This window comes from Mesoplodon bidens (genome assembly GCF_964165515.1).
Source record: "Mesoplodon bidens genome assembly, chromosome: 14".
NCBI lineage: Eukaryota > Metazoa > Chordata > Mammalia > Artiodactyla > Ziphiidae > Mesoplodon > Mesoplodon bidens.
In genome coordinates this window covers 31,595,798-31,622,371 of record NC_138170.1, presented here as the reverse complement: position 1 = coordinate 31,622,371, position 26,574 = coordinate 31,595,798, and the positions used below count along the sequence as shown (strand labels likewise).

The following is a 26,574-nucleotide window of genomic DNA, read 5'->3' as shown; positions in this document are numbered from 1 at the left end:
CTTGTGTAACTTGCCTTTAACCAATGGAGTATGACAATATCAAGGGGACATCAGTTTTGTGATTAGGTTACAAAAGACTGTGACTTCTATTTTGCCAACAAGTATTTCTATAACTTTCTCAGCTTGCACACTTTAATGAAGCTCACAAAGCAAGAAACGAAGGGTGATCTCCAGCCAACAGCCCACAAAGAACTGAGTGCTGCCAACAACCAATGAATGAGTGTGGAAGTAGATCCTTCCCCAGTCAAACATTCAGATGAGACCACAAACCCAAGGTTAATACCTTCATTTCAGCCTTACAAGTGACCATGAAGCAGAGAACACAGCTAAGCCCAGAGAAACTGTGAAATAATGTGTGTTGTTTTAAGCCATTGCACTTTGGGGTAATTTGTTACAAAGCAATAGGTAACTGATACAATTGCCATATGACAGTTTTCTAATTTCATCATTCCTTCAACTTTTTTTTTTTTTTTTTTTTTTTGCGGTACGCGGGCCTCTCACCACTGCGGCCCCTCCCGCTGTGGAACACAGGTTCCGACGCGCAGGCCCAGCAGCCATGGCTCACGGGCCCAGCCGCTACGTGGCACGTGGGATCCTCCCGGATCGGGGCACAAACCCATATCCCCCGCATCGGCAGGCGGACTCTCAACCGCTGCGCCACCAGGGAAGCCCCCTTCAACATTTTTTACTTGGCTTCCTCCTGCAGGGAAAGATTCCTTTTTCCTCCCTATCTGTAAGTACTTAGGTATTTCAGTGTGGACTTAATGGATTTTATTTCAATGGGTTATAATCTTTTATCATTATCTAATTTGATGTTTAAATTGTCCCACATTTGGCCAGTGGGAACCTTCCCCTTCAGGTTGGTTCCTGTGTCCTTGTAATATATTCCCATCATTCTATGGGCCTTCCTAACCTTCTGGCACAGGACGTTCCAAGTATACATTGTACTTTCCCTGCCCCAGTCCTGAAATCAGCTATTTCTCCAAGGAGCCCAAGATTCTTTTAGTGGAGAATGGTTAATGGTACCACTTGATGAAGAAAAGTTCTTAATTTTAATGCAGTCTAACTTATTTATCTCTTATTTTATACTATGACTAATTCACAACACACCAGATTATTCTTTTACTGAGCTGTCTGAATATAAATATAGCTTTACTATATGAATTTCTAACTTTTTATATTGCTTTATTAATACTCTGAAGTATTTTTCTGCATGTAAAGAGCCTGCTATTTATACCCTTGAACAGAACAATTAGTGAGGAGAGGGGGAAATGCCCATCCATGTGTCTGTCATACAACATGCTAGGCATGATCAAAGTATAAACACAGCAGATTCTCAAGTCCCCCAAACATACAATTTTGAAACTGTAAAGGGGCTATGGACATCCAGGTAGATATATCCAGCGAGTACAGAACCTGGGCTCAGGGGAAAGATCGTGACTAGAGATACGATTTTGGAAATTATCAGCATACAGATAATAGCCTTCACCACTAAAAGGAGAGTCCATTAAAAAAGGGAAAATGAAATAAAAAATAGAATACTAACACTTAAAAAATTATATGAGAAATTCACTAAGAATAAAGCAAATTATTAAATACAGAAAGAGAATCAGTAGAATACAAATCTATTTTAATAGTTTAATATTCCATTATGGCTTTATCATAATCTATATTATTCCATGATGTCTTCTTAGACTATAATAGAGCATATATAGTATTTGGTTTCTATTATGGATCATATTCTAATATTGTTCTAGAAAGCATACAAGGAAAAATTTTAGGAGGGAGTTAAGAGTCACAAAGGAGACAAATAACAATTATTCCCATTTTGGGGTGTAGGTTCAGACTTTATATAAGTCATACTATTAAAAGCAAGGTGTAGGACTTCCCTGGTGGCACGGTGGTTAAGAATCCGCCTGCCAATGAACCCCAGGGGACACGGATTCAAGCCCTGGTCCGGGAAGATCCCACGTGCCACGGAACAACTAAGCCCATGTACCACAACTACTGAAGCCCACGTGCCTAGAGCCCACACTCCGCAATGAGAAGCCACTGCCATGAAAAGCCCGCGCACCGCAACGAAGAGCAGCCCCTGCTCACTGCAACTAGAGAAAGCTCGTGTGCAGCAACGAAGACACAACACAGCCATAAATAAATACTTTTTATTTTTTAAAAAGGCAAGGTGTAACTTTAATTTGCTCAGTAACAACTCTTAGTTATGCAGATTGCTACACAAAGAGTAATTACCAAAACTAGCCCTACAAAACTATCTCTAAAATGATCTTAATTGGTGGCTCTTTTCATCTGGTTTTATTCTAACAATGAAATTACTTTTCTTCAAATTAAGACAATTTATATGAAGTTCTAAAATCCTTCAGCTACTTTAAATGTACCAGTCTAAATTTCAGTAACTACTTTAGCTCAAACTAAACATGCAATTGGGATATTTTTTAACTTTGGTTCTTTTAAAATATTTATTTATTATTTATCTATCTATTTATTTATTTATGGCTGCACTGGGTCTTCGTTGCTGTGCATTGGTTTTCTCTATTTGTGGCGAGCAGGGGCTACTCTTCATTGCGGTGCACGGGCTTCTCATTGCAGTGGCTTCTCTTGTTGCGGAGCACGGGCTCTAGGTGTGCAGGCTTCAGTAGTTGTGGCACATGGGCTCAGTAGTTGTGGCTCGCAGGCTCTAGAGCGCAGGCTCAGTAGTTGTGGCGCATGGGCTTAGCTGCTCCACGGCATGTGGGACCTTCCTGGACCAGGGCTCAAACCCATGTCCCCTGAATTGGCAGGCAGATTTTTCTTTTTCCTTTAGAATTATTTTATTAAATCATAAACATACAACTGCTTCTTAACTCTACACACACACAAAGTTTTTCAAGGAATAACATTCTATCCTATTGCACTATGATCCTGGCTAATAGTGTTTCAAAACTTTGAGAAAAACTGTTAAAAATGTTTCACATGTTACAACTTACACATTTAACATTATCTAAGAAGGAAAGCTCCTGTTGCAACAAAAAATAGAAATGAGGTTTTTCCTCTCCTGGTAACAAGGAAAATAAAGGGAAGAGTGAACAGGCTAGGGAAGCAGCATAAACTGGCCTGAAAGAGTTAATCAATCCTAGTTATCTTGTAACTGTCACTAGTCTGTATTATCTGTAACTAGATTTGTCCTTCACAAAGCTAACCTCTAACACTCTGACTCTGTGTGAATTACATCCTGCACCTAACTGCAGGCGGATTCTTCACCACTTCACCACCAGGGAGGTCCCTGCAATTGGGATTGACAAGTACGCACTGCTGATAAAATGCCTTTCCATGAAAACAAACAAACTAACTAACTAACTAAACATGCAATACAATAAATGTTGTTACTCTGTCGAGTTCCAATGGATTTTTTTAAAGGTAAAAACTGATGGATCTAGAAAACAATCTTTAAAAGTTAGCTTTGTGAACATAAACATGGATGGAAAAAGGAAAGTTAACATTACAGAATACAAAAAAAAAGAAGTATTATGTGCTGGGTACTCTGTTAGAGACTTTATATACCTTCTCATTTATCCTCCGAACAATCTTCTGGGTAAATGGGATGTCAAGGTTAAACAGTTTGCACAAGGTCACACGGTTGGTAGTAGTAGAGATCAAATTTGAACTCAAGCTAATATAATTCCCATAGTATTCTTACCAATATATCATAAAGCCACACCCTTTCTGTATTATACAAGAGAAGAAGTAAGTTAGTGAAACTGTTTTCATCGCAACTTAGAACACTTAAATTCAAGTGGCTTGTTGCTGACAACTCACACATAGCCATTTAAAAATGTGTTGTTCATGTATCTAACACAGTAGTAACAATCACAGAAACATGACAGTGAGAGGGTGTGAGATAGGTGGAGACAGCTGAGAAGAGGAGGAGTAAAGGGATGGAATACTTTACATGGAAACAAACTGTCCAACAACTTCTTGTAGAGAACAATACTCATTTGGTACTATATTTTAATTTAAAAACACACACAATCCCAAAACAGAAAACTCTATAAAGTCATAGCATTTTCAATAATTAAGAAAATAATCTCAAAACAGAGGAAATAAAGTCCTAGCTGTGGAAGAGTTCTGGATTATGGTAAGAGACCACCCTGCCTATGGCCATAGGATATAGTTTTAGTAGAGAGAAAGTACATGGGGTTATGGAGAAGGTTAATGTTGCTAAAGCAAGGGTGTACATGAAGACAAAGTGATAGTGGAACCTAGAGGGACAATATGACACAGGTACTTAAATTCTGAATGAAAAACTGTAGTATCCAGAAAGATGTTAGATGATAACAATGAGAAGAAATAAGGAAGGTTCAGTCAGAAGAAATGACTTTGCAGGAGAAATTAGAAGTAATAATCTGTTAGGTAGCCAAAGCAGACCTACCACCTCAAGTATTTTTTTAATTGAGATATAAGTAATTGACATATAACATTATATTAGTTTCAGGTGTATAACACAATGATTCGATACTTGTATACGTTGCAAAATGATCACCACAATAAGTCTAGTTAACACCCAACACCATATACAGTTAATAATTTTTTTTCTTATATGGGAACTTTTAAGATCTACTCTCCCAGCAACTTTTAAATATGCAACACAGTATTAACTATAGTTGCCATGCTGTACATTACATCCCCATGAGTTGTTTATTTTATACCTGGAAGTTTGTACCTTTTGACACCTTTACCCATTTCCCCCACCCACCACCCCTTGCCTCTGGCAAACACCAACTGTTACCTGTTATGGGTAAGTTTGGTTTTGGGGTTTTGTTTCTGTTTCTAAGATTCCACGTATAAGTGAGATACGGTATTTGTTTTTCTCTGACTTATTTCATTTAGCAAAATGCCCTCAGGGTCTGTCCATAATGTTGCAAATGGCAAGACTTCCTTCTTTTTTTATGGCTAATATTCCATTGCATATAGAAATATATATACCACAATTTCTTCATCCATCCATCCATGGACACTTAGATTGCTTCCATGTCTTGACTACTGTAAATGCTACAATGGATACGGATGCATATATCTTTTTGAGTTAGTTTTTTCATTTCTTTTGAGTAAATACACAGAAGTGGGATTGCTGGATCACACAGTAGTTCTGTTTTTAATTTATTAAGGAAACTCGATACTGTTTTCCATAGTGGCTGTAACAATTTACATTCCTACCAACAGTGCACAAGGGTCCCTTTTTCTCCATATCCTTGTGAACACTTGGTATCTCTTGTCTTTTTGCTAATAGTCATTCTAACAGGTGTAAGGTGATATCTCGTTATGGTTTTGATTTGCATTTCCCTAATGATTAGTGATGTTGAGCAAATTTTCATGTACCTGTTGGCTATCTGTACATCTTCTTTGGGAAAATGTCTATTTAGATTCTCTGCCCATTTTTCAATCAGATTGTTTTTATGCTATTGAGTTGTATGAGTTCTTTATATATTTTGGATATTAACTCCTTATTGGATACATAATTTGCAAATATTTTCTCCCGTTTTGTTTTCTCCCGTTTCTCCCGTTTTGTTTTTTCTCTCCTTCATTTTGTTGACGGTTTCCTTTGCTGTGCAGAAGCTTTTTAGTAGTCCCACTTGTTTATTTTTGTTGTTGTTGCCTTTGCTTTTGGTGTCATATCCAAAAAAATCATGGCCAAGACTGATATCAGGGAGCTTATTGCCTATGTTTTCTTCTAGTAATTTTATGGTTTCAGGCTTTATGTTCAAGTCTTTAAACAATTTTGAGTTGATTTTTGTGTATGGTGTAAGATAGTGGTCCAGTTTTCCCAACACCATTTATTGAAGAGACTGTCCTTTCCCCCATTTTATATTCTTGGTTCCTCTGCCCTAAATTTATTGACCATGGATGCATAGGTTTATTTCTGGGCTCTCTATTCTGTTCCATTGATCTATTTGTCTGTTTTTATGCCAACACCATACTGTTTTGATTACTACAGCTTTGTAAGGGTTTTTTTTTAAATAATAGCTTTATTGAGATATAATTCATATACCATACAATTCAACCATCTAAAGTGTACAATTCAGTGGTTTTTAGTACATTGAGCTCTGCAGTCATTACCACAATTAAATTTAGAGCATTTTCATCACTCCAAAAAGAAAGTCCATATCCACTGGCAGTCACTCCCATTTCCCAGCTTCACCCCAGCCATAGACAACCACTAATCTAACCTTCTGTCTCTTCTACATATTTGCCTATTTTGGATATTACATATTAATGGAATCATACAATATGTGTTCTTTTGTAACTGGTTTCTTTTACTCAGCAGAATATTTTCAAGATTCATCCATGTTGAAGCAAAAATCAATACATTTCTTTTTACGGCCAAATAATGCTTCATTATATGGATATACCACATTTTATTCATCGGTTAATGGACATTTGAACTGTTCCCATTTGGGGGGCTATTCTGGAACATTTGTGTACGTGTTTTTCATTTTATGTCTTATGAGTATATACTTAGGAATGGAATTACCAGGTCTTACGGCAACTCCGTGTTTAACATTTTGAGGAACTGTTTTCTAAAGCAGCTACAACCATTTACATTCCCACCAGCAATGTTATGAGGGTTCCAATTTCTCCACATCTTCAACAGTTACCTGGTCTTTTTGATTACAGCCATGCTAGTGGGGTGTTAAGTGGTATCTCACTGTGGTTTTGATTTGTATTTCCCTAATGACTAATGATGTTGCGCATCTTTTCATGTGTTTACTGGACATTTGTTTGTCTTCTCTGGAGAAATGTCTATTCAAATCCTTTACCAATTTTTTAGTTGGGCTGTCTTTTTATTGTTTAGTTTTAAGAATTTGTTATATATTCTGGGTAGAAGTACCTTATCAGATCTACGATTTTGGTTATGGTAGACTTGGTACAGAAAATATTTGTGCTAATGAGGCTGACAACACGGGGTGACAGCTATGTATTGGTGAGGGAAGAGGTACAGTATAACATCAGAAGCCAGATATAATTCTCACTGCCAATGTTCCCATCAAAAATCTGCCACTTTTGTTCAGAGTACCAAATAAAATATTGATGAGGCTGTTTTTAGTACTATAAGGCCTATCCTCTGGTGATATAAAGTAAGCTAGCCAGCTAATAAAAACTCAGCTGCCTGAATAAGGAATTTGGTCTTTTTTGTGGTATGCAAAAAACATGAAAAACACAATGAGATCTAAGAAAGAACTTGCTATGAGACTTGCAAGAAAGTTTTTCCCCTCTAATAAAGAGAATTTGAGGAAGTGTTCCCTGCTCTTCTTCAGCCAGATGGTAGTGTCAAATTATGACAGCCCTCTCCTGACATGCAGAGCTCTAAAGTACACTGGACTTATGTCTCTGATGAAACTGATCAACTGCTAAACTACCCTGTAACTGTCTGGCTCTGGGCTTCTTATTCTGTGAAATAATACATTCCTTATTATTTAGGCCACTTTTAGATGGGAGGATACTGTTACTTGTAATCCAAAACATTCTGATACATTTTCTACTTTGTCAATAAGCACATTACTGGACAGAGCTATACAGAAATTAGAATGAAGTGATTATGAAAGCTAGATCTGCCTAGAACACTACATACTAGTTTTCAGTAGTTTGATTTTTTTAAATGTAAACAGTATTTTGCACTTTATCAAACATCTTAGGTACTAACTTACCCAATACTCACCAGAACTCTAAATCAGGCAGTCTTGTGGCTATTTTACAGATATATATATAAAATCCTCCAGTATAGGTCTTCCAATTCTATATCCCATGTGTGTTCTACCACATCATAGTATGTCTCATAGTATCAAATATAATGCATTAAAAGCAATATAATCGATAAACCATAATGGAAAAGAATATGAAAATAGTATGTCTATATGAGTAGTATAACTGAGTCACTTTGTTGTGCAGCAGAGAGTGGCACAACACTGTAAATCAACTGCACTTCAAAAAAAAGCACCATAATCCACAACAAAGTGATTGCAGTATTCTTTCAGCACTTAAGTAACTGCCTGACATTATACAACTCTATGAGATGAGTAATGTGACTAAAATGAATAATAAAATGTCCAAAGAGCTGCTACATGTTAAGTTTAAACTGGTCAAGCAGAGTGATCAGAAGAAATCTAGCACCTTCTAATAGCTCTACTGAAGCACTTACATTGTATTAAAATTTTTCCCTCTACATGCCTGACTCAATCTATGCTGTGAAGTCTTTGGGGCTATTTATTTTTTCCTGACATCTCTGCACCTAACACTATGTTTGATATATGTAGTATGTTTGCTAAATTAAGAAATCAAAGATTTAGAGTCTCAGTCCCCCTTTACCAGCTGTTCTAGAATACATCTAGAAAATGTTAAGATAAATCAGTTTAAGTGAACAAAATTAAACGTTCTTTATAAATTTTGAGTGTTATTTATGAAAAAGTTTGCTTACCATTTAACAAATGAAAGTAACACTCTCACATATAACTGACACTTTACTCAGATAGGTAAAAAGAATCTTAAAGCATAAAAGAGTCCTATAACTTTTAGAATCAACAGCAATTTCCTTTTTGGTAACTTTCCCATTGTGCCTAACACACTTGTGCTTTCTGTTTATTCACAGGACTTTCAAAGACCTCCCTATCCCTAGACGACAGATATAACTAATTCAGTTGCACCTCAGCTTCCCAAGCCACCAGGACAAGTGCCTACCTACCCATCCTGCATTAACATTTACATTCCATGAGAGATACTACACAGGGAACTGGCTTCACCAAGATGAATAAAAATGCATGCTCTGCCCATGGCTTGGTAGAGGAGGCAATGAAACACAATGAAATATGGGGTGTACTATAACGACAGTTACTTACAAATGGCCACTGATTGCCTGGAGGAGCTGGGAAATGCAACTGGGACAGGATCTTGATGTTTGCCAGACAGAGAAAGCAAGCGGAAGGACATTCAGGTGGGGAAAAAAAAGTACATACAAAGGCACCAATAAGTGAAAAATGATGAGGCATTTGAGAACCAAGTAGTTTGACTTGGTTATAGCATAAGCCTGGCTAGAAATAAGGATCAGAACATGAGTGCCATGAAAAGGAGTTTAAATGTTTAATTCTGAAGATAGGTCACTGACTTTTAAATCAGGTAGTGACACTAGATTTCCTTTTCAGAAGAAAAATGAGTGGCAGTATGGAAGACAGAATGAAGAAGAACTTGGAGGTAAAAAGAGCAAAGCCTCAAGTAGGCTACAGAAATAGTCCAGGTGAGAAATAAATGAAACTGCAATGAGGCCAGTGGCAGCGGGGATAAAGAAGAATTTGATTCAAGAGATATTTGGGGATCTAAATGACAGGACACACTTACCATAACATGATACTTATGTTCCTGAAAAATCTCCATGTTCTTAAAACTACACATTAAAACAAACAGTCGCACATTAAAAATAACATGGCTTAAGGAAAAGAGTTGGAAGCAAGACACTCAAAACCTGTGCAACTCTGTAACCAGAGTATTAACAAAACCAACAAGAATCCTAATAAGCATATTAACATAGTTAAAGATGTGCTAAGTAACTAATAAGCCTGGCACTTTCTAAAGGCACAGCTCAAACAAAGTTCAGCTGTCCTTCAGTATTCACAGGAATTGCTTCCAGGACCTGCCACAGACACCAAAGTCCGCAGATGCTCCAGCCCCATAGTCGGCCCTCAGTATCCGCAGTTCGCATCTGCAGGTTCAACCAACCCCCACGCTCACAGTACTGTAGTTATTGAAAACAATTCGCGTGTTAAGTAAGTAGACACACATAGTTCAAACCCACGTTATTTGAGGATCAAATGTAATAGAAAAAAGTGTAAAGGGTATTTGAAGCTAAGTTACAGAAACAAAGAAAAAATGCACAAACATCTGGGGGAAATGTGCAATAAATTCTTTCAACACAGATAAATGGCCAAAATCAGTCAAGAGGAAGAATGTGGTATATGGATAGAGTATACAGAACTCTATTCTTCAGTAGCTTGCTGCTTTCAGCTGTGTTAGTGTATTTTAGATTCAGCTGCCACTGCTTACGGCAGGAAACATTAATATGCTGGGAACGTTGTTAAGTATGTTTTCCTCTTTATGGACAGTATGTGAGCCAGACTGGAATGCCTCAAAAGTCCCTCAAGTGAGTGACTAAGCCTCCCACCGCCAAACCAGGTCAGGAGGTGTTCTGTGTCATACTTTTAGTACAGACTGTAACTGATGATTGCTTTAGGTAGTGGCGAAGGGGAGTAAAACGTATACACCAGGTTTCCAGATAGGAGTAAATGGACAGATACTGCTTCCATTAAGAAAAATTAGGGAATAATGAAGCATGAATATGAAGATAATATAATGCATGTGGTTTTTGTTACGTTGAGTCTGAGGCGTCTTACAGACATCCTTATTTAGATAAATATCAAGTAAGCAGTTAGAACTCTGGACTAGAGAAGAAGAGAATGATGTGGGCTGAAAATATGAATCATCAGTACATAGGAGATGATGAAACTTTGAGAATAAACAAAGAATTCATGCATTTACTCAATTCACTCATTCAATAAATATTTATATAATATATACGAGCCTACACTGGCAGTTAGGGGTGTATGGAAGAACAAGACAGCCATGATGCCCACTCCCACAGAACTCACATTATATCATGGGGAGACAGAAAACAGCCAAACACCTATAGGGCTAATTAATCACGTGCTACAAAGACATAAAGTTACTAAAAGAGTATAACACAGGAACATGGCCTGACCTGGCATGGGGGTGGGAGGCTCAGTCACTTACTTGAAGGACTTTTGAGGCATTCCAAACATAGTCCATGCAAAAGGCTCTGAGAGTAGAATAAACAGATGGAAGAACAAACATAGCATAAAATACTGAATAATTGTAAGGTTTAAGAGGCTATAGTATAGAGAGAAAGCAGAACATGGTGGAAGAAGCTGAAGTAAACAGCAAGTAGAACGAATGAAGTCTACAGGCTACGCTAAGGATTTAGTCTCTACAATGTATGAGATTTTAAATGGGAAAGTGATACAATCATATTTAAGAGGGCCCTGGACCAAAGCCAGATGAGAGGCAAGCAACGAAGATCAAAAGTGGTCAGAGAGGTGGAGGAGCCACTAGCAGAAAACGTTACAAAAGCCAGAAGAGGAGAGAATTTGAAGAGTTCCCTGCAAGGCCCAACATAACCAAGAAGTCAAGTAAGAAGAATGAAGAACCAAATACATTTAATGAGTGATTTCCAGACACTCTCTACTGTCACCACTATCTCAGGTGCTGTGATTCCCATTTTACACATGTACTAAACAAGGTCTAGAGAGTTTATAGCATTTGTTCGAGGTCACTTAGCTAGAAAACGGCAGAACCAGAATCTCAAGTCAAATCTTCCCAACTCCCAACCTCATGCTGATAATTAGAAGAGGACTGCCAACATAGTAAGTTTCAGTGAAATGCAGATGCGTAATCATTCTGGGCCAGCGCTGTCTAACAGACATTAATGCAATGCTGGAAATCTTCTATATCTGCGCTAATGCAGTAACTACTAGCCACAAGCAGCTACTGAGCACTTGAAACGTAGATATCGTGAAGAACTGAATTCACAATTTTATTTCATTTTAATTCATTTAAATTAAAGTTTAAATAGCCACATGTAGCTAGCAGCTACTGAACTGGACATCACAGATCTAGACTGTAGCAGACTGAAAAACAAGAAAATAAGCAAATACAGATGAGTCAAAAGTATCACGGTAAAGAAAGAATGACAGCTAGACAGGAAGGTGGAGCTGAAGTATACCTGTTCATTCATAAATTCACTATTTGAGAAAGATTACTATGAGCTAGTTTATAATTCATGAAATTCTATTTATTAAGAAAACAGTTGCAACATGAGCACACATAAAATCACAGATTTCCCTTATTTACCTATTAGCACTTGTTTTTCCTGACATTCTAATTTTCATTAAGGATTACCTTATAAGCAAATAATTAAAGATTGCCTTACAAGCTGGCATGCAATAAGCTGGATGCCAACTTACTGCATGCCTATAATAGGAGGTTGCTTGTGGCACTGCACTCAGGAGCATATGAAAGAAAACCATCCCTGAAACTAGATAAAGTACAAATAAATAAAAGTGCTAACAGACAGCTCTAACAATGCCAATGGTAAAGGTTTGACTCTTTTTGTAGGTGCCTGTGCTTCACACTCTCATCCCTAGGTTTTAAACTGCATACTTAATTCTTTTTTTTAATTAATAAATGTATGTATGTATGTATGTTTGGCTGCATTGGGCCTTCGCTGTTGCACGCGGGCTTTCTCTAGCTACGGCGAGCGGGGGCTACTCTTCACTGCGGTGCGCGGGCTTCTCATTGCGGTGGCTTCTCTTGTTGCGGAGCACAGGCTCTAGGTGCGCGGGCTCTAGGTGCACGGGCTTCAGTAGTTGTGGCATGCAGGCTCAGTAGTTGTGGCTTGTGGGCTCTAGAGCACAGGCTCAGTAGTTGTAGCGCACGGGCTTAGCTGCTCCGTGGCATGTGGGATCTTCCCGGACCAGGGCTTGAACCTGCGTCCCCTGCATTGGCAGGCGGATTCTTAACCACTGTGTCACCAGGGAAGTCCTGCATACCTAATTCTAACATACAAGTAAAAATGAATTCTCTGTATTGTTTACAAAAGTCAAGAGAGACCTGGCTAGAGCACAGATGAATTTAATAATGCTCCCAGAACACAAGTCAAAGTGCTATCTCACAGAAATGTTTTCTGGGATAGCAATGGGGCTACCATGTGGCCCTCCTGATGATACTGGTAAGAAAGGGCTTTAACTAACAAAACAACACTCTGAGAAACTAATCTATAAGAACCTATGACTTGCTGAATTACCTGTGCTAAACTTTAAAGGATTTCCTATAGAAATCTTCAAATGTTTTAAATATTTTTATAGTACAAGACTATAAAAACCAAAGACAAACCCAGAAACATTAATTAGTCACATTTCATTTCAAAATTTCATTCCTGCACCAGATCTATACATTAGCTATAATTACTGTCAACCCATGACCACAAAGTGGATATGGGAGTCCAAGGAAAAATCAGGAAAGGGAGAAAGTGAATATGGACTGTTGAATAAAAAATTTATTTGGAAGGGCAAAAGTGAGGAAGAAATTTTAATCTGGCAAGCTTGAAATAAAATAGATGCTTTCTCCACTACACTTCAGAGATCATTTTCTCTTTTTAATTTAAAAATTTGTTATCTATGTTGTTAATAAGGTGCTAAGTGGAAAAATAAGTACAACAAATGTTCTAGTAAAACAGTATTTTCCCTAGAGTAATTTCATAAAAATATTGACATAGTTCAGACCCTAGCTGAAGTACCAACCTCAACCATTATGAAACTGCTAACTAATTTAAAAAATTATGCTGAGTTGTTTTTGACTCAATGTTTACATTTCAAAGATGGTTCAAAACCTTGGAATAAAACTGCCTGTAATTTGTAAACTAGAGCATGACATCATTAAAAATCTCTTTAAGTCTGACCTTTGTAATCTTACTTAATAAAAGCTAAATTATAAAAAATTAATAAATCCACATACTGGCATAGCTTTAAAAAAAAAGGATGGGGGGAACACACCAAAAAAAACTTCTTGGAAGAATATACAAGAAACTTAACAATGATCAACACAAGGAGAATGGATGGCCAGGAAAGACTTTCCATTGTATACCTTTCAGTGTGGTATTATTTTTATTATTTTTTTTTTTTGCGGTACGCGGGCCTCTCACTGTTGTGGCCTCTCCCGTTGCGGAGCACAGGCTCCGGACGCGCAGGCTCAGCGGCCATGGCTCACGGGCCCAGCCGCTCCGCGGCATGCAGGATCCTCCCGGACTGGGGCACGAACCCGTGTCCCCTGCATCGGCAGGCGGACTCTCAACCACTGCGCCACCAGGGAAGCCCCAGTGTGGTATTATTTTTTAAGCAAATGTATTGTGTGTTTAGAACTTTAAAAAAGTTTTAAGAGTATTAATCTTCAACTAGATGTTCCCCTTACCATAAAACCTGAACTCAGAAAACAGTTCCTTTTAGAACTATGTAATTTGATCAGAAATTACTAACGCAAAGACTGACAAAGTATTAAGCTCTTTTCTTGTTAAAACTCCTGTTTCCTAGATTAATTTCCTAAGTCCTGGGTCCACCTACTATTGAATAAGGTTTACTTAATACCCTGTTAACCGCCTATCAAATCTTTCAAAATCTATATTATAATCGTTTTCCACACTACTCACCCTCAACCTCACCTCATTCACCTCAGCCTCAGTCTCAACTTCAGCAGATGATCTTGCCTCAAACTACCCCCAGTTGCTGAGGTGATTTTAGGTCACCTAGTTTGAACTCCATTATTAAAACATACCTGTCGTCATGGCCTACTCTCCTCACCTTGTTTTTTCCCCTCTTTTTTGATGTCCCTCCTTTCCTCTTACCCATCTTCTTTCTACCACTTCTAAGGCTCATTCCACTAATCATCCTCTTCCTCACAGATCCCTCTCCCTGCTTCTCTTCTAACTCTAAAGAATACTGACATTGGGACTTTCCTGGTGGCTCAGTGGTTAAGAATCCGCCTGTCAATGCAGGGGACACAGGTTTGAGCCCTGGTCCTGGAAGATCCCACATGCCACGGAGCAACAAAGTCCGTGTGCCACAAATACCGAGCCTGCGCTCTAGAGCCCGCGCGCCACAACTACTGAGCTTGCGTACCACAGCTACTGAAGCCCATGTGCCTAGAGCCCGTGCTCTGCAACAAGAGAAGCCACCGCAATGAGAAGCCCGTGCACCGCATTGAAGAGGAGACCCCTCGCCGCAACTAGAGAAAGCCCGTGCGCAGCAACGAAGACCCAACGCGGACAAAAAATAAAAATAAAACTACTGACATCGGGCTTCCCTGGTGGCGCAGTGGTTGAGAGTCCGCCTGCTGATGCAGGGGACACGGGTTCGTGGCCCGGTCCGGGAAGATCCCACATGCCGCGGAGCGGCTGGGCCCGTGAGCCATGGCCGCTGAGCCTGCGCGTCCGGAGCCTGTGCTCCGCAACGGGAGACGGCACAGCAGTGAGAGGCCCGCGTACCGCAAAAAAAAAAAAAAAAAAAAAAAAAAACCTGACATCTCCTATCCTGCAAAGAATTTACCTCAACTGTAAACCACTAGAGTTAACTTTTCTTTGTCCATTTTTCCATAAATGTCTCCAAACTGACGCTCACTGCCTCCACTGTCTCATCAGCACTTACTCCTTTATTCTACTTATTTGTCCATATATTCCTTCTTCAAACGCTACTTAATTATCTATCATATATCAAGTATTTGGAATATAACAATGAAAAGACAAAGACAAGGCCTCTGCATTCTCAGTTTACATTTCTTTGCAATTTTATTTTCATTACCTAGGGCTTAATTGAAGTTGCTGTCTCAGAGCTTTTGACCTCTATAATAGTTTTTATCTCCTTCTCTCCCATGTTAATGGATGAGAAAAATCTCTCTTCTTGTCTAAGGAGACTCATATACCCTCCTACCTCCCTGGGGCCCTCAAACTATTAAGAATTCCATCTTTTCTCTTTGAGTCTTCAACTGCTCCCTCCTTCCTGGCTTGTTCCCTTAACCCCCAAAATAAATTCTTCCTCAAACCTAAATTTTCTAACTTTCATCATCTCTCCTAGTCAAAGCATTAAAGAACAGTCTATACTCAACCTCTGGCTACCCATTTATTACTCAATTCACAGCATCCTGGCTTTCCTTGCTACCGGTACAAAATGGTGTTTTTCTGTACTACTGCCAAAGTCACCAGAACTCTTCTGATCCCTCCAAAAGACACTTTTTTTTTTTTTAAGGGAACCCTAGTACACTGTTAGTGGGAATGTAAATTGGTACAGTCACTATTTATTTATTTATTTATTTATTTGGCGGCATTGGGTCTTTGTTGCTGCGCATGGGCTTTCTCTAGTTGCGGAGAGCGGGGGCTACTCTTTGTTGCGGTGTGTGGGCTTCTCGCTGCCGTGTCTTCTCTTGATGCGGAGCACCGGCTCTAGATGTGCGGGCTCTGTAGTTGTGGCGCACGGGCTTAGTTGCTCCATGGCATGTGGGATCTTCCTGGACCAGGGCTCGAATCCGTGTCCCCTGCATTGGCAGGCAGATTCTTAACCACTGTGCCACCAGGGAAGTCCCCAAAAGACACTTTTCAGTTCTTCTCTTTCCTGATCTCTGCAAAATCTAGACACTGCTGACTCCTTCAAATATGCCATCACTCAGCTAATTTTCCAACTACCTATTTATTCTCAGACAACACTGACAGGTTCCTCATCTCCTACCTGCCTCTTAAATGCAGTGTTCTTTAGGGTTTGTCCTCTTCTCTTATCACTTTATATTCTTTCTCTATGGGATTTCATTCAGCTTCATGGCTTCAATTACTACCTAGAACAAATACGCACAACACTCAAATCTTTAAGATAAGCCCAGATTTCTCTTCCAGATCCAGATATAGCGAATTACCTGTTGGTCATATCCACCTAGGTGTCCCATAACTATTTTATTTATTTATTTTATATAAACTTTTTTATTTTTATTTTTGGCTGCGTTGGGTCTCCGTTGGTGCACGCGGGCTTTCTCCAGCTGCGGCGAGCGGGGGCCACTCCTGCTGCGGAGCACGGGCTCCAGGCGCGCAGGCCTCAGCAGTCGTGGCGCACGGGCCTAGCTGCTCCACCGCACGCAGGATCCTCCTGGACCAGGGCCCAAACCCGTGTCCTCCGCATTGGCAGGCGGACTCCCAATCACTGCGCAACCAGGGAAGTCCCCCCATGACTACTTTAAATTCACCATGTCCAAGGTAGAAATCATCACCACCCCTAAATCTACTTCTCCTGTATCTCCTAGACAGAGAATGTGCATTTCTAACAAGGTTCCAGATGATGCTGATGCTGCTAGTTCAGGATCCATATTCTGAGAATCACTGCTCAAACATATGCTGCCTCTTCCTACCTCCAGGCTGTCAGGTTCCTTCTGCTATCTCCTAGACCATGATATCTATGCAGCAGGCACTGTTAATATTTCACAACACTCTATCTTATTGAACTTAGACTCTTGCAACATAGCATTCTAAGCATTAATTACCAAATGATAAGAGAAGACTAGAGATGAAACAACAGTCAACCCAGAAAGCTGGATGTTTCTTGAGGGCGGAATAGCATTCTAGTGTATCCCTCGAATCAAATCTTACCCAAGTACATAGGCTCTTGATAAATATTTGCTGAGTGGATGGCAGTATTATCTATCCAGCACCCAAGCCAGAAGCCACAGCAAGATTCACCCCTTCCTTCCCCATAATCCAAGTCACCAAGTCCTATCTTCTGCCTCCTAAATGTGCCTCATACATGGTCCCTCCTCTCCATCTGCACTGTTATTACGTTCTTTCAGGTCCTTATTATCTCACTTTACAGTAATAATTTTTTAATTGGTCCCCATGTCTACATTCAGCTATCCTATTTTATCCACATGACCATTAAGACTGATCTCTCTAAAACAGTACATGAGATGATGTCATTCTCCTGCTTAAAAACAATAACTTCCCACAGGCTTTAAGGAAAAAAATATTAATTCCTTCATGTGATATGCAAACCCTTCTAGGATCCCACATCAATCTACCTGACCACCCTCTCTCTCCATTCCACCCTACCCCCCTACCCTCCAGCCATGCTGAACTGGCTTATATATTCATGCCTCAGTGGCTTTAAACATAAAGCTTTCTACCTAGAGTGTCCTTCCCACTGGCTAAATATTCATCCTTTTAAGCCTCAGCTCAGGCACCATCTCTTCCATGAAGCTTTCTTTGAGTGACATTCATTCATCTCTCCATCCAATCCCCACCTCAGTTTGGATTACACCTCTCCCCTGCCATGTGCTCTTACAACACCCCATGTTTAGTTTGTTAATAGCACATATCACACTGCATAATAATTGTCTTGTTCACCTAGTTGATTAAGTTTCTTGGAAACTATAATTATGTCTTCTGTTTGTATAGTCAATGCTAGGTATATTAACAGACACTCAACTAAAATTTAAATAAATACATTCCATGCTATTCTCTAAACAGTGGCTCTCAAAATTTAGCATAGATCAGAACTACCCAGAGGTATATAAATCTAGACTGCTTGGCCCCAGCCCTGGAGTTATAGACTCAGCTGGTTCAGGGTGGGCCCTAACAGGTTCCCAGATGATGCTGATGCTGTCCAGGAATCACATTTTGAGTGTCAGTGCTCCAAATCTATGTTGTCTCTTCCTAGCTCCAGGATTTAGAGTCTTTTCCTAGCTACCTCCGACTCTGCCTACTGCAATGCTAATCTTTTTAGACCCAGCTCAATTGTCATCTCCTTCATAAAACTTCCCCTAATCCCAAAAGAAACTGATTTTGCTCTTTCCTCAATTTCTGTCCAGCTTTGTGTATATTATTCATATGGTAACATGCTAACTTTCTTTCACACCCATTGGCAGTTGTCTCATGTTCTCTACTTAAATGAAGGGAGGAAACTTGCCTTAATCATTTTGATATCCTCCACAACCTGGCACAGTAACCAGTGAAATGCAGATGAAACCTACAAGTATCCGTTCATCTGAACGAATCCCAGCAGACTGCCCCGACTCTGGGCCCACGGTCTGTCTGACTCGCTTAATCCTCCTGGCCCAAGCTGACTTCTTACACTGCCTTGTACTTTTGCTTGCCTTACAACCTACGACAGATGCCTGAGCCTCCCACACTTGTCTGTCCCTCTCTCATTGCTGACTGACCCTTAGTCAGCTTCTTTACCTTGTACTCTGAACCCTTTTATTTTCTTAACCACTATGGGACATAGTAAATGGAGAAATTTTCTCTTTATGATTGACCTGAATTTTAATTCTGCTGGCCATAAGACAGGTTGCTTGGTTTTTTCTGAAGTAGCCTTTCTTGGTCAGAGAATCCAAACTAAAATATGCTGGGTACAACTCCAAGTGCAGTTATTGTAGACAGCAATAAATGTGTTTTAGGTTCTATTTACAGATGGTGGAGATAACTGTAATACAAAGTTTAAAAACACAAAAAAGGTCACTTATGAAATGTAAGGTTGGCCTAAGAAACAAAACTTAAAAGAATAGCTAATTATTTATGCACTATGTTCATATATGCATCCAAAACAAAATTTGTATTACCTATTCCAACGAAAAAGAGATACCAAAAAACCTGGTCATATTTCTGAGTTACACTAATGACACAGTAAAAACTACATCTGTTACATAAAAAGTTAACTGTTTCTAAAAATGCCCCTACAAAATTTACTCCTTCAAAAATTACTGAGAGACTGTTTTCAATCACACCGATCTAAACATTCTACTTGATTATTTTATTCTTATTTTACCTCTGTGTGTCAGTAACACTGAAGTACTCTATCTAAAACTACACATACCTACCTAGAGAAAATATTGTGATGATATATTTATTTCAATAAATAAACATCCATTTATTTATTTAATCATAGACGACTGACCATTAATGGTTCAAGAAAAATTCTTTGGAGCTCAGTACTCACATTTTTATATGCATATGCATAATTTTCAGCCCACCTGCTCAACAGTTTAATAAGACCCAAATAGAGATGAAGGGTTATAACAGGAAAAAAAGAAGTAGGCTACTTTTAAGGTAGCAAGTAAAATTAATACCTGTCAAAAAAGATTCTTGATAGGCTCAATTCAATCTCTAAGCCTTTTTACTTTCCCCTTACTTGAATTAATCACTGATATTCAGAAATTAAAATCTGTTGACAAAAATGTATGTCCATAATACTCAGTAAAAGTTATAAAGATTTTCCAAAGGGAATGAAAGTTTTCAGAACTGTATGCCCAATTAACAAGATAAATGAACCAGATCACTCCAAAGTCCAATTTATTTGAATTAATCAATATTCCATATGGCAGAGTTGAGCTACAGTCCTGACACTTTCGAACCAGTGCTATATTCAGCAGACCAACATAATCCTAAAAGTTGAGGGGCCACTGTCACAACAAATTATGTCCTGAAATGTTATTGAGAGGACTGCAGGAAAAAAAGCCAAGAGTGAATCAGAAAATAAATACTAAAAAGGAAACTGTAAAGAAGAGAGAAATAATGACCTGGAAGAAAAAAATCTCATACGGTGATTTTAAAAGTATTTTTGAAAAATAAGGAAACACTGAGTATCAGGAAGATAAATTTAAGACCTAAAAGAGAATTTTCAAAATTCAGCCTATTGTTCAAGAAAAAAAAAACTATTTGGAAAGCAGATCATTCTGCTATACACTGCATAAACAACAAGACTAGGTCACTGTTCCTCAAAACGTATCATTTATAAATAGAGGTAAAAACACTGGACAAAGATCTTCAAGATCTGGACCTTCAGGTAAAATACATGTATAAAGAAGTTGTATTAAAGCACTAAAGTTCAATTCATAACTCCAAAAGATTATGCAAAAAAAAAAAAAAAAAAAGGCTGCAGTATGAATGGCTCCGCTCTAACTTGTTTTCTGTAAGTCTCGAAAAGCCTAAGTTTTGACTCTGAAGGCCAAAATCGTCTCTGAGCTGCCTCCAAAGTTGGCAGGGTAAAACTTCCTCTACATATCAAAACCACTAATCATTTATTAAGTCTGCTCCTAATCTGAATTTTAAGGACACTAATAGGTGCACTTAATCATTTGTCCTGTTTTAAATAAAAGCTGACTTACTTGACTAATGTCACTTTCTTCCCCCCCGGTCACACAAATTGATCCCAAGTTGCAGTCCACAGAATTTCTCTCTTCACTCACCCACCGCTCTATTTTGAAATGCTTAAATTCTACATACAAGGTGAAATAAATGCAATTACAAGGTGCAAGACATTACGCCAAGCAATCCGTCGAAAAATCTTCGGACAACTGTTTAAAGACTTATAGAAAAAGCCTAACGACCAAATCACCTGTTCGGATATCTGATACAGATGAAAAAGCACTGCAAACTTTTTCTACTATGCATGCAATTCTTGATTACAAAGAGGAAACTGCACCGGCTAGCCGGAGCGAGAAAACCGGTAGGGTAACAGGCTAAAAGGGCGTCGTTGATTTCTTGGCTACAGTGACAGAGGCGGGAGACACACCCCTAGCGTCGGTCGGAAACACTACAGCAATGAATTCTACCTAGGGATTAATGTGAGGCTAAGGAAAGACAAATTTAAATCGCCATGATTCAAAAACACCAGCACAAGAGAGACTTACGAAGGTAACAAAGAAAACGAAAAACCCTTGGCAGTAAGTAAGCACTAAAAAACAAGTATCTCCGTTTATCACAAACCAAGTTTAGACTTGTTTTCATGAATCTACACCTTAGACCTCTCCGGTTCGCCACTGCAGAGTAAAGCAGCAGCGAAAAACAACCAAAAAACAAAAAACCTCGTACGTTTGCAAACAGCAGTGAAATAAACACGAACTGGAGAGGGGGAAGTAAGGCAGGATTCCTTCCAAGGCTCGCTGCTTGAAAACAGAGTATGAGTGGGAGAAAGAGCAGCCCTGGAGAGAAAGTGGGTCTTATATAAAGGGCCATTTGCCACACATGATTTCCATAGGATTCCGGAATCTCCCCGAACTTGAGAGAGTGAGTCTGGGGGTGAGGGGGGGCTCCACGTGGAAGAGGGTCCGGGGAAAGGGAAGGCAGGCCGATCTGAGGACTGTCCGGAGCGGACGGCCCAGGCAGCAGGGGGTCGAGGCCGGGGCGGAATCCCGGGGGCGCGGGGGGGGGTGCGGAGGGGCGCCCCGCGGAGGCCTGGGGGCGGGCGGCGGGGCCCCGCCGTGCTGTCAATAGGCCGCCCGCCGCCCCCGGGCCGCTGGGGCTCTCTCGGGTCTCTCGAATTTTCCACCGGGGGAAGCCGCCCCGGGGCGTCCGGACTCGCCCCCGCCCCTGGAAGCGGCGGGCGGGGAGCGATGGTGCGTGGGGAAGCCAAAGGCTCACCATTTTGCTGGGCGGTCGGCGGCTCGCTCGCGCGAAGGAGTGTCGGCGCTCAGACTGGCTCCCGCAGGAAGCTGCGGCGGCGGCGGCGGCCCAACTACGGTCGGCTGGGGCGGCTGCGGCCCTCGGGACGCCCGCGGGGGAGGGGGTGCGGGCTGGGGGAGGGGAGGCGGCGCAGCGGGGACCGCGCCGGCCGGGTGACTGGGCACGCGGGATCGGGCAGGGAGAAGAGAAATTAAGGTCGAGATTCAGAGAAGGAGAGCGCGGGAGGAGAGACGGCGAGAAGGGGGAGAGACAGAAACGGGGGGGAAAGGGGGCCAGGAGGCTCGGGGGCTGCAGCCTCGCGCTCGTGCTCGCGCCCGCGCAGGAGCCGTAACGGACTCACTGCAGTGGCTCGCGCTGACCCGCAACCTCAAGGCACGAAAAAGGGGGAGGGCGGGACAGGGAGGGGAAAGCGGAGCGCAGCGGCGCGCTGGGCGGAGGGCGGGGGCGCGCGCGGAGCCGGCAGCGGAGGCGGGGCTTCTGCGAGCGCCGCACATCCGGGAACCCGCGCGCCGGCTCGTCGGCGGCCGCCGTGGCGGCGCTCTGGCGAGCTCTGGTTGGGGAGCTCGGAGCGCGCCGACCACGTTCGCCCCTCCGCCGGTCGCCCCCTGCGTGCGGGGCGGGGGGAGCGCGGGGGCGGGGGCGCGGACGCTGGTGACGTCGTGTGGCGGAGCCCTTCCTGTCATGTGGCTGCAGGCGGGCGGGGTGGGAGGGTGAAGGGGGAGAGGCAGGGCCGGGAGGAGAAGGAGGAAATACGAGGGTGCCCCGGGAGGGAGGAAATGCAAGGGGTGCGCGAGCACTGGGCGAAGGGAGCCCTGGACCCTGGAGTGGGAGCCTCGTCGGGGAGGAGGAGCAGATGAGCGGCCTTAAGGTCGGAACCACCCAGGATCCTCACAAAAAAAAAAAAAAGACAATCCCGGCCCTGGGACTAGAGGGAATCAGTTTGCACTCGAAGACAGGTATCTTTGCACCAGTGTGATGGCTTGGACCCCCTACAGAATGCATGTCACATCTAGATAGTTGTCACCCCGGCGCAGTACCCGCAGTCCCACACTCCAGTATGGGTTGGCAGTCAGGAGCCGGGTTGGAAAGACAGGAGAAGAGCCAGAGTTGGCCGCAGCTTGAGGCGCGGGGAGTCACAGGACAACCGTGTAGACGGGCTGCTTCCCACTGCCGCAAAGCCCTGGTCACCCAGCTCTGGATTTTCCTTAAACCCTCCAGGCTACCTTTTGACGCGGGGAGGCAGTGTTTGTTTTGGAAAAACGCTATAAAACAGATTGACCACTTGTCCCTTTAGTCGTGCTGTATCCACTGTGGTGGCAATTACCATTCCCGGAAAATTCAGACAGCGGTGGGAAATGGAGTCCAGAAAAGCATAAGGAGGAAAGTTATGAAAAAGCTGCCAGGAGAGGTGTGATAAAGATAATGAAGAAAACATTTTGCAACAGTTTTAACCACTTAACTCCTTTTCAAGTCTGGATAATCTCGTGCGTGTGTGTGTGTGTGTGAGTGAAAGAGAGCAAGAGATGTTTACTGAGTGGTCAGAAACTCCTTATCGACAAATCCTTTTGAGTAGTTTTATAAAAAGCTATAGTGTTTTTAAAGGCAGTCTGTTAAAGCTCCTTACGTGAGTTTTATTCTTATGCGCTGTGATAAGCACTCATCTTTTGTAACAGAAGCCCAGTGATGTGCGCTAGGTTTCCCCACCCCCGTTTCTATAAGAACTACTTTGTTTCCGTGTCAGAATAAATAAGGAAAAGTAACTTTTATGACAAGCTGTATCACACAGTGAATGTATCAAGGAAAGGCCAAGAAATTGACCCTGTTTCTTCCACCGTTTAATCTAAGAGTGTTGACTTACATATATTGCTATTTAGATTCTAAAATGTATTCCAAAACAGGGGGAAATCCCTAAGGCAAATTGTCATTTACGTTTTCTAGGTATATTATTTTTAATTAGTTTTTCATCGTATAATTAAGACAGGCTCATTTTTTTAAAGTGCAATATTTTAAGCATTCCTCCCCCTCAGCTCCACCTCTCAGAGATAATATAATCACTGTAACTGCGTTTGTGTGTGTGCGTGTGTGTCCCTCAGACATATTTAGTAAAAATCAAATTTATCATTTTGACTGAGGATTAAATACTAAGAAGGAATTTGAGCTATATGGGATGCAGTAGGTTTAGAGTAACCCATAATTTTGTCATGATTTGAGCCAATTCAGAGTATAATCATTTAACATATCTATTGTGAACCTAAATCAGGAATTCAGGAGCTCAGCACTGTGAAAGGTTGGTTAGCCTCTGTGACTGATGAAAGCAAGAGACACAAGGCCAGTTCACTTGTTTCTTCCCATCCTGCAAATGTACCAGAGTTCACCACTTGCATTCTCCCAGCTTTGTGTATACTGCATAAAATACAGACACGTAGCAGGTAGCATCTCTGACACTGAAACAAATTATTCGGAATCCATTAAGAGAGGTAAATCCAAAATGCACCTTTAATATCCATGTTTTTCCCCTGAGGTCAAAAAAGAAAGTATGATAAATAATCACTCTCCTTTTTGTCATTTTCCACTAAGACAACAGGTACCAAATAGCCCTGCCAAAAATGCACATGTTTTTAAATAATTAGAAAAGTGAAGAGGCAAAGACATATCTAATAAGTGGATTGTTATTCCTAGAAAACTGAGCAACCAAAAGATGATTCTTGGGAAGTATTACGGAGGTGAGTTGGAAGGAGAGACACTTAAGATAGAGTTACCAGTTACAAGAATGGTAACAGCTAGGCATGCAGTAATGAGACGTACCAATGGTGGACAAAGGAAGGGGTCAGTAGGAAAGTCATGGAGTAAAAATGGACTGACTATGCAACTTAGCGGATGTAGGGAACAAGGAGAGGGAGAAATATAAGATGACTAGTTTTAGTTTGGATAACAGGAAATAGTGTTACCATTGAGAGAAATAGAGAAGTCAGGAGGAGTTTGATTGCTGAGTAAAAGAGATGAGATTGGATTTTAAAATGCTAAATTGGTGTTGCTGGTGAGATATCTTTGTGGAAGCACCCAAGTAGATAGAAGCTGGAGGTGTAGGGTAGAAAGGGAGAGAGATGTGGGAATCAACTGAAAAACAGAGATTGCAATTGAAATCTTCAAATGTCCCCTTACTTAGTGATAAGAAAAAGGACCCCAAGATGGTAATAAAGCTGCTAAGTAGAAAAAAATTTTTTTACGTTTTAAGGAAGAGAGAGAGTAATGTTTGCAGTCATATTTGACCACAGCAGCTTTAGGCTTCAGTACTTCCATGGTTATCTTTAAGAAGTTAGGTATGTCACAGGTAATTTTATCCAGATCATTGTAATATCCAGAAATCTGCCTAATAATAAAGGTCTGATTGCTGTTATTTACTTATATATCGTATATAAGAGTGGCAGAGGAGCTAAATTACCATTTCTGTAGTTGTTTAAGACATTCCAGTGCAGTATTACCCCAAAATACCCACTTTCATTCATGATTATATTGACTAATGTCAACGAGAAACCACATTTTATTTTACACGTGTACATGGGAAGAAAATGCCAATTGAAAAAGAGACTCAATTAAAACGATTTATCAGTAATGTCTGTTCCTTTTTAGTACAAATCTGTTAACATACATTTAGAGGAAACGTCTGCCTCTCCTCCTAGATAAAATATATATGTCCCAGCTCAAGAAGCCAAGATTTAAGAATATTTTGTACCTTTCTGCCACCTAGTTTCACACACAATTCTCTTTGCTGTGGGCACCAAGGTTGCATGGGGAAGAAATCACCTTCCTTCCCAGAATCCCTTTTTATACTGAGAAGAAAGCAGGGATGCCAGCTAGCCCCCTGCTCCAAGGTGTGGTTGAGCAAAGGTTCCTTGGCACCTGAGATGGCAGGGAAGTGGCTAGTTCCCCTCTTGCTAAGCAGCCGAGGTATGAGCCAAGGATTCTGAGTTCCATCTGGGAAACTCATTTCTCCATAGAAACCATTTCACAAAGAGTTCTATAAACAATGGCCTTCTTACAAAAGCCTACTTAAATTATAATGTAGCTGAAACTCTGTATTTGCTATTAAAAACACAAGGATAGAAAACAGTGCTGTTAAAAATATATAGCTTTATGAATTAATGAGTTTAAGAGAAATGTATACCAAGTGCTGGATGGAATTTTTTTTTTAATTTTAAGCATAACTACTTTTTAAATTATGGAGCGTATGCAACTTTTCTAATTCCCGTAAAGAGAATTAATAATATTGAATCTGTTCAAAATAAAATCTTCTCTATCATTTACTTTTCAGATGAAATCCAGATTAGAAATATTTCTTAATTAGGAAAAGTTTCCAAAAATTATGTGGTAAATTGGCTATATAAGTTATTCCCGTATTATATACTGGACGAAAAAGAAAAGGGGGTGAAGGAGCTTCCTGAGATTTATTCCTGAACCTCTTAAATCCACCTCTAATTCCATGT

General features: G+C 40.7%; 1 protein-coding gene across 2 annotated transcripts in view; it reads right to left on the bottom strand.

The window, feature by feature from the left end:
• Positions 1–22,485, bottom strand: part of PPP3R1 (protein phosphatase 3 regulatory subunit B, alpha) — a 59,008-nt gene extending 36,523 nt beyond the window's left edge. Inside the window, exons 1-2 of one of the 2 annotated variants that reach the window (XM_081253499.1) lie at positions 22,049–22,485; positions 16,380–16,482 (exon numbers count right to left, since the gene is read on the bottom strand). Coding sequence is in view for 1 of the 2 variants with exons in the window: in XM_081253500.1 (XP_081109626.1) it covers positions 22,049–22,051 (3 nt within the window). In the remaining variant the exon portion in view is untranslated. The remainder of the gene's footprint in view (positions 1–16,379; positions 16,483–22,048) is intronic. The other variant, XM_081253500.1, reaches the window with a different exon arrangement.
• Positions 22,486–26,574: the final 4,089 nt, after the last annotated feature.